The sequence below is a fragment of the Calypte anna genome, chromosome 3 (genome assembly GCF_003957555.1).
Source record: "Calypte anna isolate BGI_N300 chromosome 3, bCalAnn1_v1.p, whole genome shotgun sequence".
In the NCBI taxonomy this organism is placed as follows: Eukaryota; Metazoa; Chordata; class Aves; order Apodiformes; family Trochilidae; genus Calypte; species Calypte anna.
In genome coordinates, this window is record NC_044246.1 from 49,139,478 (window position 1) to 49,158,626 (window position 19,149).

At 37.6% G+C, this 19,149-nt stretch overlaps 1 protein-coding gene across 1 annotated transcript in view; it reads right to left on the reverse strand.

The window, feature by feature from the left end:
* Nucleotides 1-6,523: 6,523 nt before the first annotated feature.
* The window catches only part of ACYP2 (acylphosphatase 2), a 42,736-nt gene continuing 30,110 nt past the window's right edge, over nt 6,524-19,149 (reverse strand). Inside the window, exon 4 of the mRNA XM_030448262.1 lies at nt 6,524-7,459. Coding sequence (XP_030304122.1) covers nt 7,345-7,459 — 115 coding nt within the window. The 3' untranslated portion in view covers nt 6,524-7,344. The remainder of the gene's footprint in view (nt 7,460-19,149) is intronic.

Here is a 19,149-nt window from a genome sequence, read left to right on the forward strand (position 1 = left end):
TAGCTTTTATGGCTAGGTCAGAACAAAATTTTTATTTCATACATGATAATTCCTATAAATAACTGTGCAGAGCTGTAACGTGGATCTCGGGAGTGAGTATTAATACCATAAAATCTATTATATATTCCAGAGGACAAAGACTGGTCACATAAAGAGAAGCTGGAAGGGCACCCATGCAATGTTGGCTATCTCCACAGAGAGGATGCAAGCATCACTAACAGGTCTTCTATGTACAGTGACACACTTCTATATCCATTAAGTACAGATACACAATGGCTTGCTCAAGTTCCTACACGTGAAGGTACTATGCTCCATTCCTAACCTGCACATTGGTGCTGAGTTTCACAATCTCAAAGAGATGCAAAAATGTAAAGATACATTTACAGCTGAAATTACTACCTCAACCAAAACTTTTAACCTCTCTGTGCCTTAGTTTTCACAGATCTGGGAAATCACACTGCCTGTCTTTGATAAAGTAGCTCCGTGACTGGAAGCTGAAAGGCACTAAGTATTCTTACTCATCTGGTGGTTCCAGATAGGAAAGCTTTGGGAAGGAATTTATCACAAAACACTACATGCTTGGCTGGATGCAGCACACCCAAAGAACGAAGAGTCTAGAGGAATCAGAAAATGCATTTTCAGTTTGAGAAACATCATTCAGACTAGGCCAAATATCATTATATTACTGAGAGACCGAAGGGTTCTTAATCAGTGGTGGTGAATTCCAGAGTTCTTCTGAATCCTTTAAAGAGTAGAATGTAAGAATTTGTTGGGTTTAATGGATTTTGCTTCAGATAAAAGTGTTGTTACAGATGTTAGCAATATATCTTGGAAAAGAGAAAGCTCAATCTCGTCAATCACTCTGTGCCAGCTCAGTTTCAAATGATGGAAATTGTTTCTTCCTTCTCACAGGCACATTACTGACCGCTAGATTATACTGTCTGCATAATGAATTTAAGTAATCAGCATTATGGTATTCAGGCTATGGCTTAACTGTGATAAACAGAACCTAAATCCTATTCATCTTGGTATATCACTCATTCTTTGGAGTACACATTACTATTTAGTCATCATTTTGTTTTGAAAGTGTCAGCAAACTTAGATAACTGAACACGATTTTTTCCCTCTGAGTTACATGGCAGGTCATCAATTAGTTTTAACATGGTCTGCAATTTTTTTGTCTGCCTCTTTCCTGACTGCAGACATGGTTATTTCTGATAAGAGATGTTACTGTTACAGCCCCTCCCTTATCTGGGGATGCACATCACAATTCATGTGTATTTTCCTACCTGGTACTTAGATACCCACCCTTTGGGTGAACTAAGCCCAGCAGTACACTGGTAGTGTATATCAGTAGTATATGTAGTATATGTCAGACATTTTACAAGACCAGGTTTTTTTAAACAGGGAAAAAATACAAAACATCAGCAAGTTATACAAGACTTACAGCAAGTCTCAAACATCCCCAGCTGTGGTCTGCCCAGAGCGCTAAGATGCTGCCAGATGATTCTTTTAATAGTTGATACTTTATATTGACCTCTCTTTTTTAATGCTCCAAACATATCTCCTGAGCATTCACCCCTGAATACCTTCTCAAGATCAAGAACTCCTTCAAGATAGGACCTCTTCTGCTAAGCCTCTCTTCCCCAACTAGCTCTTTTCTGTTTATGCTGCTTACAACGAACTAGTTTCCAGTGATATCATCGATTGCAGATCCAAAAAACAACTTGAGTAAAACTCTGTGTTGAGCTTTCAAAAATGCTGCTGTTCTAAAATCCTGCTCTATTTACCATCCCTAAGTCTCAGCTTGAATTGCAGCTATTACAATTAATGCTTTGCAGGGTTGTATATATTCTGTTATCTCGGCTCCTACTCTTTGTAGCGTAACTTTGTAACTACAAATTGGTAATTCCTCATCTGCTTGGGACAGCATAATATCTGGCATGTTTTCAACTGGTGAACTTCATGGAAGACAGTTCAGGCCTTTGTAATATTGTAAAGACACACTGATACTTTTTTAAGTAGGAAAAAACTAAAGCCAGCCCCAAGAAGGTGACTTAGTGTCTTTATCTTATCTACCACTTCTCACTGTCCCATTAATAATGCATTTCCTTGCTCGGTAGTGTTCCTCCACTTGCATGACCAATTACTGTTTGCACTACAGTCCATGGCAGCGTTCCAGTGGAACATAAGTTAGTGCCTCCGAGGACGGAACTTGTGTCTCTCCATTGTTTGTTTTGTTATCTCCCTGCCAAACACAAGTCAATGCTAGGTTACCTTTCAGCTAATGGAGAAATGCAGCGATGCTGGGTATACCTCTCATTCAGACTGGTTTCAGTGTGCTATGCTTACCAGATCCAGAAAAGAACTGATCTTAAAAAGCCTAAAGGGCAATGTCCCTTTCTTCAGGAACAGAATGCAATGCATGGTTATGACAGACAAAATTTACGTCTTAACACTGTTCAAATGTCTGTAACTCAAAAATGTGGCTTAAAGCCTATTGTCCACATTCAGGAACGACTCAAATGCAGGAAGAAATGGTTACAAGACTTTCCTATTTCTAAAACCGAGCAATTACAGCCACTAGTTAACACCAAGAAGCCATTTGCACAGCTACAAAAGAACCTACAGGGCTTTTTCAAACAAGCAGATCTCTTCTCCAACGATGCTGAGCCAAACTTCTCATATGCTTCCATTAAATCTGTTTAGAGCATAAATCTTGCAGCTGCATTCTGATAAAAAGACAAATACATGGTGCAACTGATTTATGAAGTGATTCACCAGAAGATTTATATATATTTATATTTGTACTACTTACTATAGTGAGATCATATAGTGAAAGACAACCAGTATCCTCATAATTATTTAAACCACTGTTGAATTTTGACTAGTAAAGCCTTTCGATCAATTTCTGCAGCCCTTTTAACCAAAAGCAAGGTTGCTCCTCCTTTGATCTTCCATTTCAGTATTTCTTATTCAGTTACATCAGTATTAGCACTAAATGGATTGGGTCAGGCATAGTTTTTGGAAGTCTGTTCAGTGTGTTTTGGTTTTGATGCAGAAATCACTTCTTTAATACTTTACTGACTTTAATACTAGTACTTATACTCACTACACAAGATACTGAGAGGAGACTTGAAGAATGAACAACACTACAGAAATTCCAATTTCCAATACTGCCATTGTATAAACAGATTTTTTTAAAATTTTAAAATCATAATGTACACCTATGTTTGCCCTCATTATCTTTCACTACAGGATTCCCTTCAAATTAGAGTCCTTCCAAGCAAGTAGTAGTATGTAGCTATGCATTAATCAGTAAGCTCTCTTGACTAATCCAGTTCATTCTGCCTAATAAGAGGATTCCAGCAGCAAACATGCATAGTTTTCTAAGAAGAAAGGAAGCCAAAAAAGGCAGCTCCTCAGAATATCAAGAAAATAAAAAATGACAGATTGGTGTCATGTAAGACAAAGTATGACAGGAGATAGCATTGTGGTTTTTTCTGTATGAAGGCTCAAGAATGAGTAGGTACAGCAGAACATTCCTATTCTGTATTACAACACTGTAAGTGCTGAGAGTAAATAGGATAATAAAAGATTTCCTCAGTCCTGATGAGACAGAATGCTCTCATTCTGTTTACTGCTTAAGAATGATTTACTTTTTTTTAATCTTTTGTTAAGCAAACAAACCTATACTTTTTGTTTTGTGTTGGTTTTTAATTGCCTGGACAGTTAGGAATTAAGTTCCAATTTTAATTAACGTGTCTGGTCTTAAGATTTAATGATGTGAACTTTCTTAAATTTCAGTAGAATAACAAATGAAGCATAAAATTTTCCTTCAAGAAAGTAAGCAGTGTCCACAAGAAAGTAAGCAGTGTCCAGAATTCACAAATAGCTTGGAAATAGTAGGAACAGACTTTCAAAATTCCCACCCCTTTTTAGATAGGTGGAACCTATTTCTGCTTACTCAAACGGAGCTAGCCTATACATCAATCTTTCTTGCTGCAGTGAATCTTTAAAAAGTAAGTAAAATAAAATTAAAGGATATTTACAGTTACAATTGAGTGGTACTAGTATGTAGTAGAAAAGGCAAAAGGTGTCAGCTTAGTTTTGATGTTTAATTAGGCAATTGTTGCTGCCCTTTTTTTTTTTTTTTCTATTTGACCACTGGAATTCTTTTCATGAATTCCAGAGATACTGCTCTTATATTCTGCACACTGTATTTCCACAAACTGGGTTACATCAGACTCATGATACTTTACCAGAATGTGTGGGTTAAACAAAATAAGATTAATGCATGCAGTGCAAGACAACACTTCATTACTTGCAGTAACACATGACCTGCAGGATGAAAAAATACTACCAAGCAATCAATTCTAGAGAAGGCTCAGAATTCCCCAAACGTGAAGGTGTCCTGCTCAGCCTCATCCAACCCCTCTAACAAGTTCTTCAACTTCAGAACCCCTGAACACACTAGCACACAGGCCAGCCTCACTAGCCTACCCAGGATGCTGACAGATGGAATTACCACTATCTCCTGCCATGCCACAGGCTCTCCATTGAGCTTTGACCTGCTTGGACTGCAGGACTGCATCCTGCCTCGATTTGAAGGATCTTTCAAGAGAGAGAACAGAAGTGACTTTTGAACAGTCTTCAAATTTTATCTTGGAAAAAGTCATCCAAGTTATTAAAAAACATACTGGTATCTATTCACTTATAATAGCCTTTTAAGGAGAACAACAATGATGCACTGTCTTCTAGACTACTACTCTTCAACATGCTTTTAACAACATCTCAAGCAAGCTACTTACAAACCTTAGTCTATTCTTTCTTGCAGTTGGTACAAGCCTCCATTTTATGTGCAGCATATCCCCTAGTAGATGCAGGATTATTTGCTTATTGCTGATGTTCACCTAGAAAAGTCCTACAAGCTTGTATTTATCCACAAGGCAAGTGCCACTCGGTTTAAATCAGCACTTTCCTGTATACTGTTAAAAAACCATTAAATGCAGCACAAAAGTCCATGTATTTTAATCATGAATGTCAAACACTCATAAACTCGCTAGAGAACTTGCATACGTTTTTTTGCCTCTTGTCATATCACTGATATGAGGGAAGTGGATGTTAAAACAGAAAACATCAGTATTGCTGACTTACAAATAGGAAGGTTACAGATTTATTCCAGAATCAACCTTTTCATCAGATAGGCTCCAAATGAGCACAAAAGCAGAGGCTGAGTGTTACTGCAGAGATAAAGGAAAAAACCAATCATGTAACACAGACTTAGCAAGAGATCTGGACCACACTATAGGCCACAGACTGCAGGAATTATATTTGCCCAATACTATATTAGAAATAACTTCTAAATACTTCTTGGTTAGGAAAAGCATTCTAAAGTCCTTGGTACGCTCATATCAAGACTTCAAATTTTGGGGTGTTTTTTTAATATGTGACAAAGTTCCACACGTATTTCTTCAACTTCTTCAAAGTTCTCTACTTCCACATTTTCTCCCCCCTGAAAAGTGAACGCTTCAAATGGCTGCTTCCTCCTTTTGAAGCCTTGCATTTCTAGTGGAATCAGGATAAAATTACTCCACCCATGCCAAGACACCAAAACAACAGCTTAATCTTGGGACCTTAGACACACAGGAAGAGGAGTCCAGTTATTTGTTTTCTGCCTTCCTCTACCATTGTTGCCCAAAATATGAGCAAAGCAACTTGGCTGGAAATCCTTTGACTGAGGGAGTATCTTCTGCCAGATAGCTTCAAGGTAAATGTAAACTACTTATGTTCATCAGGATGCAACTTGCAGAGAGGATGTAATGGCTATTTAGCTACTGCTACACTTGAACTTTGCCATTTGGCACTGGAGTCAAACAGGAGTTATTGACAATTATTTCAACAAAGGATGCTTGACAGAAATGAAGTGTGGTTTGAATTATAACAATATTTATAAATAACTCCTGCAAATTCTAGAGAGCAGATTTTACTGCTTGAAGCCCAAAGGCCCAGTGAAAATAAACCTAGTCATCAACAGGAATATATTTCAACACATACCCTGCTTTGCACAGACAAAAAAGCCCAAAACTTAAAATACTAGATGACCCTTCCTAAAAATAAAAAAATAAAACAACAAACCTGTGAATTTGAGAGTGTTGCCTAATTTAACACTATTTACTTTCTTAGAAGAGGTACAGACCAACCAGTGGGAATACCAGCGCTCTGCCCATGCTCAGGTTCAACGTGAGGCCACAGAACCATGTTACGGCAGCATTACTATGCTTGGTGTGACACACACTTCCCACAGGGACTGACAGTGTGAGCCTCCATCACAGCACCACGGCACCAACCTTGAGTAACAGAGTACTGCCAGGTCACGCAGGGGCCTGACTGGATATATAAAAGCTCTAACCAAGATCTTCCAAACGTGTCCTAATCCTGATACAGAAGTACTTCAGAAGTGATGAGACAGGTCTGTTCAAGCCCTGGCAGATTCAGTGATGCCTGTGAAAAGAGCACTATGTATGAGAATTAGATCCATCATTTATTGCAAGCACGTAATTCGAGCTTCTCAGGGCTTCCCACATACTTGGTAGGACATATGTGAGTGCACCATACCGAATCAGGTTCCAACACATAGGGAGCAAACAGACATCCATAAAGAAAACTCTTCAATTTTAGTAAGAGCATCAAAAAACCCCAAAAGACCAAAACACTCTTTATAATCAGTATGGAAGTAAATTGTAGTCAGACAAGGAAAAAGGGGTGAGACACCACGCATTTCATGATCTTGTTTGAAGACTTATGCACATTATTATAGAGAATTTTAAACCTTAGCTGAATAGGTAACCTTAGTTTGAGGCAACACAAATTTATTTTAAATTACAGCTATATCTTAACTTAATAGGACAAATAACATGATCTATACTAACAGAGCTGTTACAATAGATCTCTCAATGTTCTGGCTCCATAGTTAAGTATTCTTGGTGATATTACAAACAGTAGAACATAAATTTATTATTTTGCATCTGAAATATGAATCACAGTGTAAAGATTAGTGCCATAGTTATATATAACATCTCAATGTGGACAAATAAACACTGGCAGTTTTAACTACTTATGTAGCTTTCAAGATGCAAAAAATTAGATTATGTTATTTTAAATACTACACATTGACATTCATGTCTATACAGCAACTAAAAATTCTTACTTCATGTGAATAGGGACCATTTATATTTATCTTTAGTACGAAAAGAATTCAAAAGCTCTTCTGATACTTGATGGAGGCACAGACCATACGCAGTAGAAACATCATGGTTTCTTGCTTAGTGAGGTTTCATTCTGCTAGTATCTAGTGCTAAATCCTGAGAAGTCAAGCTTGGGAATCTCCTTTTCATTGGAAAAATTTGTTCGATCTATGCGAGAACTTGGGCTTCCAACTTTACTCAGCCAGGATTTCCTGCAAGAAAAATGAGAGAGGGTTAGCATATAAAGAACTGCACATGTGGAGTTTATTCTGTCACACCTTTTTTTTTATTTTATTTTTAAGAGCCATAAGAAGCAGTCTTTCAAGAGGAAACCACCCTAAATACTTTCAGTTCTTTTCTGTCTTCCCCCTCTTTTTTTCTCCTTTATAGGCAAATTAAACTATTTAAAAAGTATTACTGTTTCAAAAAATATTACACGGTATTACATAAAAACATACATCTGACAAAATGCTAAAGCTGATTTACTGTTATGATCTCTGTTAAGTGTTTATTTATAGCATTGAAACAGTTGAATATTACATTCACAGATTTAGCTATATACTCTTAGCAAGGACCTAAAAACTATTCATAATTGAAAAATATGAAGAAAATTCTAACAGCCAGTTTACCCTTTTCTGACAGCTAAAAGAAATGGAAACCAAAATGAAAATTAAGTTTAGAAGAGCAAAAAGACAAAGCAAACAGGAAACAAGATGATGTCACAGCAACACTAAATCATAAATAAGAATGCATTTTGAAATAGAGCTTTAGGAGTATGCTTGGTGGATTACAGATTTGTGGTACCAAACTACTTTGTAACTTCCTTCTTATTTGACCACAACAGAGGCTCTATATGGAAACACTCCCTAGAAAACACAAACCAGAATGGGTCTCTCATGTTCCAACTGTGATGAGCCTTAATGTAGTATACAGCAATTAAAATTAATAAGTATTTCTGTCAGATGCTTACACATCTTCACACCTCTTGTTCTTTGCTTTATGAGAACAGCCTCCTTTCTTGTCTGTTTAAGATGAGGAAGCCTTCCCAATAAGGAGTAAAACATAGGAACAGAAGTACCTGGAGTAAAATGGGAGAACCTAACTTTTTACCCTGGGCTGGAGCTCTAAAGGCAGACCAGGTATTTCAACAGAAGGAAAAAGGTCTAGAAATAGACTAGCCCATTTTGCTCCACCGTATGAAAAATCTGAAAAGCCACTTGCTAGAAAAGTTTCTAACATAGCAGGACATCCCTGAGTGAGGAAGAAAGAACATGCATTTGAAATACTAATTTTCTTTAAAGATTTCTGTACTATTTTTAAAAGAATAATGTGATATCCACAAGTGAACAGATTATTTACAGTTTTTTAATCTTCATTTTAAAGGCGAGCTTCTCCTTGACAAAACTGAAAGAAATATATCCCATACCCAGCCTTCACAACTGTACACAAGACCAAAATTCACCCATGGCTGCTTCCAATTCCCAATTTTCAATGCTTAAAGAAAGTAACTCTGCAAACTTTGCAGTGAGCAAGCCTTATTCATTGTCATATACTCACACATGATTAAGGATAAAGAACGTGTTACGAAAATCCAACTAAAACAAACCAGTTCCATAGAAACTCTTTATAGAATGAATGCATTTTCTTCCTTATTTTATGCAGTAGATAAAGAACTAAATGTTGCAGAACTGCTCCCTACCTGGGATATGCATGACTACAGGGCCTCAGTTCCTTACTGAGACATAAATATTTTGCAATAGGTTTCTCTTCATTGATCTTCCTCACTTGCTCGTGACAGACCATTAACTGAACTCTATGAAGAAGCACATTTTTTACAAGCTAAGAAAGCAGAAAATCAGTATTTGCTAAAAGCTGTCTATGGAGCAAAAAGTCATCTACAGTAGCTTTGATAAGAGTAGTATTTTTAAAGTAATTTTAACTTTCATTAGTACCAATACCAGTAGAGCGAAGTTAGGAAAAGGTTGTCTGTCCTTCTCTTGCTTCACTCACCCCTTTTCTTTCATATATGCCATTAATTTCCGATCACCCAACAATGTGCAAGAGATGAGCTACTATTAGTAGCATTTGGACTTTTAGATTGCCATTTATAGCACCCAATTTAAAATTCACTGCTGCTACCCACTTCTCAGGAGTGAGAAAGCCAGCCTTCACCTCACTTCTCACATGGGGTAGATCTGAATCAAATAAGGGTGTTCCTTTAAGCTGATCTGCAGAAGGACAGTACATCGTTTGCTCTTCAGTTTTAAAGTTTATCTCTAAAGCTACACTGCCTCAATGAGTCTGGAACAAGAGCTAATCTCCAAATATCCCTTTCCTACGGGACTTTTTCCTCAAGCATTGCATGTCCACGCAACCACTCAGCCATTATCCAACCTCACTACTAGAAACCAATCTGGCAGCATAGGGACTAGATGGACTTGGACACACTTTAACCACAGACTTACAGAATCACAGAATGTTTTAGGTCAGAAGAGACCCCCAAGATCATCCACTCCAACCTTTGACCAACACCATAAGCTAACTACTAAACCATGTCCTTATGGACCAGGTCCAAACACCTTTTAAATACCCCCAGAGATGGTGACTCCACCACTGCCCTGGGCAGGCCATTCCAATGCCTGACAACTCTCTCAGTGAAAAAAATGTTTCCTAACATCCAGCCTAAACCTCCCCTGGCACAGCTTCCATCCATTCCCTCTGGTCCTGTCACAGTTCACTAAGGAGATGAGGCTGTTTCCCTCCTCGCTCCAAGCTCCCTTGAGGTGGATGAAGAGAGCTCTAAGGTCTCCTCTCAGCCTCCTCTTCTCCACACTGAACACCCCCAGCTCCCTCAGATGCTCCTCACAGGACTTGTGCTCCAGGCCCTTCTCTGGACCCCACTCCAGTCCCTCCTTTAGTGAGGGGCCCAGAACTGAACACAGTACTCAAGGTGCAGCCTCACCAGAGCTGAGTACAGAGGGATGATCACCTCCCTATTCCTGATGGCCACTGAGTTCCTAACACAAGTCAGGATGCCATTGGCCTTCTTGGCCACCTGCACACACTGCTGACTCATACAAAGTCGACTGTCAACCAATACCCCCAGGTCTCTTTCCAACTCACAGCTCTCTAACCACACTTCCCCAGGTCTGTAGCTTTCCATGGGGTTGTTATGACCCCAGTGCAAGACTTGGAACATTTGGCCTTGTTAAACCTCATACAGTTAAACTTGGTTCATTGGTCTAACCTGTCCAGGTCCCACTGTAAGGCTTTCCTACCCTCCAAGGAGCAACACAACCTCCCCACCCAGGGGAGCAGCAGTGACTGCACCAGGGCCTCCCCTTGGGGTGAACAACGTTCTGTGCAGCCACCTGATTGGTCCATTCTAACAGGCAGCACCTGCTGATTGGCTGCTGCCAGCGCAGGCTGCCCACCTCCTTCTAGAAGCTTCTCAGCAGCACCATAGCCCATACCCAGCCCTCCCCTAAACACAGCCAGGGCTGCTCCCAAACATGTCCCAAAACAAACCTCAATGATTCCAATTGCATCCGACACCCCAGGCATTGTCACCGAGGCCACTTCAAGCACATGTTCTCACCGTTTTGGATCTTCCTTCCTCAGCCCAGTTACGGCAGCCTGCCTAAAAGAGCTTCCCACCCAACTTTCTCTATCCCCATACCCATGGTGGATCAACACCTAGGAGTTTAAAACAAATAGATCCACCATCCTTCCCCCTTACCATTTCTGACACAGACGTGCCTACCGGTTAATTTGTCAGAACGAAGTCTGACCAGATCAAATCTGGAGAGTTCTCTGGAAATGTTATCTAAGGAACTTTGCTTCTGTCATGCAAGATGACCTGCACAGCCCTAAAAAACAGTTTTCTCTAAAATAAATAGCTTATTTTGCATTATTCTCTGACTGAAATATTCTCCTGCTTTGATAAGGGAAGTATTAGAAATGAACCCGAAAATGACCTGCAGCATTAATACCTGGTAAGCTAGGCACAGCTTAGGAATATATTTGGTTTTCTTCACCTTAACCAGAGTGTCAGAGAAGCACAAGAGAAATGTGAGCTTTTATTCAGCTGGAGAGAAAATAAAGGCACTGGCTTGTTTACACTTTATTTTCATTTGTTTGGGATAAAATATTGGAGAGAATGTTGCTTTTTGAAGATTGTGTTTACATCTGTGACAGTGTGTAGACTGGGATTACAAATATTTATAAAATACCTCCAAAATGTTGTTGTACTCTGAAATAGTACTGTCAAGTTTCCATAAATCTTGGTTTTTAAATGTCTGCAGAAGAAATGTGGAATTCCTTGTGACTGCTGACTGGCTTCTAAGCTTTTGGGAAGAACTCTAGTCATTGTTTTCAAGTTTTTCTTTTCAAATATTTGTTTTTATAATCCTGAAAGTCACAAATAGGTAAAACTTCTAGTAGTCCATGACAACAACTCTCAGCTTATTGTAGAGCCATTCTGTTATCCCTGCACCTCTGGTTCATGATGATAGTAAAATAGGAATCTGGAAACAGAATTTTTAGGGCTCAAAGCTGTGAAAAAAAAGTAGCAGGAAGGAATAAAAATCTTGGTGACCAAAATGTGTTTGAAAATACTGGGGTTTGACATTCTTTGAATCAATGTGGCCTGAAAAAAAAACCCAAAACCGAACACATTCAGCAGGTAAACTTTAGCAAAATCAATCAAAGCCTCAGTAAGGAGGAGAAAACAGGTTCTGAAAATACATGAAGGGTCCAGGGAATAATTACTAATATACTGATAAAGGGTAAGGTCAAGAGGACTTAAGCAATATGTACACTCAGTTTGTTCCTACAAGCCTTCACTCTCCGTTGCTAGTAATTTTTTTTTTTTTATCTCTGACAATAAGGCTCTAGCTTGGGGTAGAAAGCTGAAGCCATCTGATCTGAAATGGTACTGCTTCTAGAGCTCTACTCAAGGGGACTTTGCACCCCTTCCCCAGCAAGGGGTATTATTCAGTGCTTTTCAGACTGTTGCCCCTGCTGCCTGATATACACCAAAACAGCAGCAGCTACACCTCCAATGCCTGCAAACCTTTGCATATGAATCCCTGCAAAAGGAAGAAGGAAGTAGTGTGGGGAGAACAAGGCAAAGTGCAAGGCGAATTTTACCACATCTAGTAGGATGACCCTACCACAGTCCACCAAATCAAATCCACGCGACAGGTTACTTGAGAGGATTAAAATAAAAAAGAGAAAAGCAGCAGTAGTTCAAGGATACAGGCCAAGAGGTGGGTAGGCTAGAAGTGAAACAACCTGCTCAGGCGTACACATGATGCCCTAGAACAGAGCTGGAACCCGGGGGTATGGGGGAGACTGCACTGCTGCCTCCTCACTTGCTGCTCTGGGCATCCTGACAGCAGGAATTTCTTGGCCCATTGGATACTTAGCAGAAGTTCTGGAACTCTTTTTTAGAGAGCAGAAAGAGAGAGATATAATCAACACTGGTGTTTGACGTATTTTTAAACACAGCTGTCAGATGAATGCTGTTAATTTGTTTATCTTTCTTCCTTTTCTATCAAACCCTGCCACCCCCCAGGCCAGCTTTTCTCTAATGAATACATTATTTCTTCAAGGTACTATCTGAAAGTAATGTCAACATTAATATATCAAGGTTCTGCTAATTTGCCTTTATAGATGCAAATTAGGTGTCAATACCAAATAAGCTTCAAATCCATATTTTGGTGCTGCATTTCTATTTATAAACCTGAGAAAATTGTTCATCACATATTATGTATATTATTTGGCAAGAGTTTAATGTAAAAATGATCATTACTAGTTTGCATTAGCACAGAATTTATCTATGTACATCAATTTTACTTTGTTATTTATATCTGATCTATGTCAAATGTCATCTTCTCTACATCTAAGGAGGACGAATTATCCCACAATGAACAAAAACATTTTTTTTTCTTCTGTACAAAGCAAAGATATGTTGTGGATTTTTTTTTTTTATTAACCTTTTTTGTAAACTTCACATAGAATTTAATAATTTACCTTAACATGAAAGTTCAGGTTTTTATCTTCACACATCATAAAAAGTGTATTTTTATGAAAAAGTTATCAGAATGCCTCTTTGTTTAAGTCATGTTAGGCAAGTCACATTTGGCTTCTTTCATAGACCTTATCAGAAAAAAAACTAAATAATGTTGCAGAAACTTGTTCCAAAACCAAAGAAAAGTAACTCAAATTCAGCCATTTCAGTAACTCAAAATAGCTTTTATTTCCACACTGACCAACAGAAAGGACAAGACAGAAGAGGGTTTCCTGCTAGGATTGTGCCCTATCTCCCTGAAGCAGTAAAAGTATCGGAGGGCCAGAAGCAGCAAAAAGGCTCATTGTGTTTTCCCCTTGTAATATGTCTGCCTCTACAGGGTATGATTTGGCTCACAAGGCAGACTAGGAATTTTGGCTACCTCCACTCCACTACACAGGATGCAATCATAAGTTACTTCTCATTGCACATCTATTAAACCTAAGGCCACAGGAAGCTTAAATGAGGAGGAACTGTTGCTGCTCATGTACCAGTTCAGGCTTCTGGAGAAGTAAAACGAGATCTAATGCTTAGAAACTGATTAGCACCCATCACCCACACAAACTCTATTTAAAACAAATGGCTTCATTATAGAGTTGAACAAAAAGTAAATTACTATTGCCTCTGACCATCAATTTTATAACTAAAAATGTTAATTAAACCCTTACCTCATCCATTTAAAAGCAACACCAGTGGAAGACCCTAATGAATCATCACACTGATCAATTCAGTTTTACTTAAAATTCACCTCATTATAAAGCCTGGTAGAAAGGAAACGGCCAGTTTTCTGACTGGAGAACATCCGGATCAAACCAACATGCATCTACAGTCCAGGAAAGCATTCAAATAAGATGGAAAACTGCAGATAACAAAAAATTACACTTTTTCTGTTACCTGATAATGTGGTTCATCAAGGGAGACAGACAGAAAAGCCATGAGGACCAACCTCCACATTACCATGCTTGCTATATCCCCTATGTTATTCTCAGAAGATAGATTTACGCAGAAAAATACAGATTAATTTGTTATGCAAGAACCAAAGATAACGCCAGACCAAAGCACTGTGAATTCCTTTATGCACCACTGACATTCTTGCTATTTTCCTCAAAAGTCTATCATTTTTCAAGTACTTAGGAGATCTAAGACTGAAAAAAAGAAGAGGCTCACTGAGAAGTTGCAAACTGGTCCTTTCCAGTGGGAGGGGGGAAATTGAGATCTTAAAAAAGAAACATCACCATTTTTAAAGCATTATATCATGGAACACAGAGCAAGTCTGAGGGAGATCATTTAAGATTTCCAGTGCTGTAGTCACTGTACACAAATCTACCTTTTCTACTTCTGGAATATTTCAGGACCTAGTGGGTTAACTCACTTTCAAAACATGCAAGAGCAACTGTTTCTATCTGAGTATCTTCAATGAGCATCCACAGACAGTGCAGTTTAGGTAGCTGCTCATCCAGCTGTTCCTCAAGATGAAGTGCACATACAATTGTTTTTGTATGTATATATATATAAAAATCTGCCTACCCACTTTTATACTAAAACCAGAACCTACTCCTCAGATTGCCACAAAAATGCCTGCAAAAACAATTTTAAGGTCTATAAATACCCTGAATATGTTGGTATATGTAACAACTAAGAATTTTATTTTTCTTTTTTTTTATAGCTTGTGGAAATGTTTCGAAGTTATCTTATTAAGCACTCATCCAGCTCAGCTTCGTTTTTACCACTTCACACCATGCTTTAATTGGGTAATTTAAATTAAAATTTCAAAGAAAGCAGCTACACCAATCTTTTTAACCTGCAATCTCAAGTTTTCTTTAAAATAGCTGTAGTATCAAATGGTAGATACTACAGTATATGAAAATCAGGAAAATGCTTTACTAACATTGTAATAGAGGGCACAACTGTTCAGAAAAATGCCAAGCAGATTATACTAGCTAATAATTTGCTTAAATTTTATACGATGAGAAAATTTGGGCTTTAAGTAAGTCTTGCTAAGACTTACTTCCATAAGGAAGGGATGTTTTTTATTTTTGCATTATACATACACCTACAATAAGGAGGAAGCAGAAGATTAACACAAGGATATGTTGAAGCTATTAAGTTCTTTATTTGACAATAGCTGTTTGTGGTTTCCAGCACACCAGAACATGCTCTGGAGGTGAATCCAGTACGGAAAGTTTAGATAGAAGGTAATGTTGTACCCATAGTACACAAGATGTGTACGTAACATACCCTTGAAATAAAATGCCCTTTGCAATTATGAGATTTGTTACCAAAACTAGGATTTGTTGGTATGTATTATTTATTGTTTCCATAAGTAACAGAAATAGATCTGGTATCATACTACAGGTCACATACTTCCCCAAGACTAGCCTGCCTCCTCTTCCTTGAGGTTAATCTCAGCCTAAGGCAGAAGAGGAGACAAAACTGAGATTTTCCAAGCCTCTGGCATTCTGTCCTTTATGGAAGGGCAGACAGACTGTATGCAAGAGACTACAGCTTCCCACATTGTCACATCCCAAAAGATTGTATTTCACTTAGAGCAAGAAAATTATTTTCATTCTTCAACATATTACTTCTTTATTATATTTTTCTTATGACTTCATATACAGTAAAAATACAGACAAGACCAAAGATTGTTTTTCTCTGCTGGCTTAATAAGTTCCATAAATTTATCATTTCATTTGTGGGCACTGTGGTTGGTTTAAAGTCCATAAGATTAAACAAGGCTATCTTTGCAGGTAATTAATTAAATACATCATCTAAAAAAGCCTTTCAAGACATGATCCCAAACTACTCTACTAGGAGGTATCTTGGATGTATTAGCTGAGATCTTGAGTAAGAGAGAACCAAGAATAACTCTCAACTATAAGTTATTGGATATCCTACATGTCCAGGTTATTCAAAGCAGCTTTGTAACATCTCTGATTGTTAGGCTTTATACTTACTATTAATATAATGAAAATATCAATAGGAAAAAAAAATATATGAGCTGCAACAGAGTTGTGAGCATGCCTACGGCAAAGTCCATTCCTGTGGTCCATGAACTGTCATTGTGAATATACTCACTTAGAAATAAATACACTTAACATCAAGGCTCCAAGCTATTGAAAGAGGCTATCAGAGCATGGTCACATATTTTGATTCTGTGGTTGGTTTTTTTTTTTTGTATAAAACCCAGCTACTTTAAACAAGGCTTTTAATATTTATTGAAATAAGATCCGATACATGTTCTTGCCATTCCTTGGTTCCTGCACTGTACTACATATTTTAATTAATTTTCATTTTCAGAGTATTAATCTACAAATATTTTCCTGTTTATTTGCAGCAGTGACAAAATTAATCAAGAAATGGAGATATCTTTATCGAATAGGAGTACCTTCCTAGAGATATTTTATACATATATATAGATATATACATATACATAGATAGATACAGATATAGATAGATATAAAATTAAATCCAGACTGGAAATCCTAAACTTCCTAATCCCTTCTCAAGGCAATTATGGCAGATACTACTTAAAACTACCACTTACAGAAAGCAAACCAGCAGATTTACTGATTAGTTTTATTAATTTATTATACAAATAATGGATTTGGAATGGAATATTAATCTTTCCTCCTGAATTTCCCATTTGATTTGGACTTCTTCCTGCTGACTCATTAGAACCTGCCCTTTAGCAGTACATTTTTTCTGGTATCAAGAGCTTCAGACTTCAAAAACTAGAATAAAAGCAGAATTTTAGTGAAGACAGCATCTTATTTCTACTACAGTCAACAGTAACACTCCTAATGAGAATAGCAAGATGGACTTGATCTCCGTTTTCACAAAATTTAAACAAAAATCTATGACTACTTACAAGAAATAAACATCTAAAAAAGTTCAAACCAAAGAAAAAATTTTTTGGAAGACAACTGGATCTTACTGTTTTCAAGCATTCCTTCCAAATAGGCATTGTTAACTACTAATGAGCATCTTAACTTGCACAATCAACATTTTAATTTTGCCCCTTGTGCTTCACATGATGTAAGCTGTCAGAGGTGCATCATGAAGCAATCTGGAGTTTCTCTTTGTTTTCTAGTCCAAATGACTTGCTCGTTTTCCATCCAATTGCTTTAAAGTATATTTTCAGAGGAGCAATGGGCAATGAGCTAAGAAGAGATGCTTTAATAATAAAACACTAAGACTTCTATTTAAATAAGTAGTAAGAGGTAAAATCAGCTCTCTACTTAATGTATATAATTATGCATATCAACTACTAGATTTTCAAGAGCACTGCTCAGGCAATGTCACCTAACTATGTCTCACAACTGTTCTTTAAAATAGCAGTAAGTGTTGTAATTCTTTATATAACACAGATTTTTATATTTTGTGAAATGCTTGGTTAGAACAGAATCACTGGTGAAGCATAAATATGTTCCCAAAGTCACACGTTTTCCCATTTTTTCATTTTTCCCTCAAGGTTCTGGGGCTGTCAAAAAGTATCAAGTATCTCATTCATTTTCTGGAATTCACGCCATTTCCTTTCTTTCTCTTCCCTCTTTTTAAAAATTTTATTCTGCTTGGACATTTAAAGCGGACAGATCTGGTTTTGATCACTTTCACAGTGTAGACTGCTGAAGGGGCTATGTAGATTTTATAATGTAAATTGATAACTACAAAAAAAAAAAACCAAAACCAAACCAAAAACATAAAACCCCAATTAATTTCACTAGCAGTAAATTCTACTGAAATTTGTTACATACAAGTATTTCATTAATATTATGCTTGACCAAACCTAGACTTTGTAGCTACTTGCCAGCACCTCATTAAGGCACAACAGGATGAGTACTGAACACCACCAGGCTAGTCATGACTCACCACTCCAAAAGAAATTCTGTTTTCCATTACAAAGCTTGCATGAACCCTAAAGAAAAAGGCTTTCCAACAGAATTAGTGGAACTGGGATCATTCACTGGCAGCCACAGATGCTCAGCTGCATTATGCTTTTCCTGACTCAGAAACACAGTGTTTCCTGTGATGGTCATGGTGTGGTCATCTCCTGGGTGCAGGTTTTGGCCCTTTCCTTGTTAACTATCACATAACTATCTCTGACTCAACTGTGCTAACAGACACAGTAAGAAGGGATTAAGGACTGCAGTTCTGAAGTTACTGCTTTCATAAAGTGAAGAAATAACTGAAGTATTTAAACCAGCTCATGTCAAAGAACTAATTTCAAAATAAACTTGGAGTTACTTAGTGCTTCCAGTGAAAAAGAGTTGCAAAGAGCATTGAAATGCTGGAACTGAAGACTGGCAGGTTTCCTAGAACAAAACTTCTCAAAAGGCACATGCTCATTGTTTTGATTTTACTCATTAAGGTTTTTGGTCATTTTCAAGTGCATAGAAAATAAAGGATGTCTTTCTTTTTTTTCAATAACAAAACATTAAGAAGTATGACAACAAAACTAATAATTTAGGAGGAAGAGCTATGCAAGCTTACAAACACTAGCTGTGTATGATTAGGGGAAGTTGTTCTAAAATAATTTTGCAAAATTTAGTCAGAACAGTTCATGCCATCATGCACTTTAAAAGAAATTGTATACTTCTGCTTCCTTGTTGTCCAGAAAAAAACAGTCCAAATACTTTATACAAGTCATACCAGTTATATAAGAACTTTACACTGCAACAACTGCAATGAAATTCAAGGTACAGCACACCTCAGGTGAAAAAGGAGGCTAGACAACAGATTTGGCTGCAGAAAAAGGCAGTAAAAGCCTTCAGGAATTCAAATGTTCATTCTGAGAGAAGGGATGCCTGATTTTTAAGAGTATTTATGATT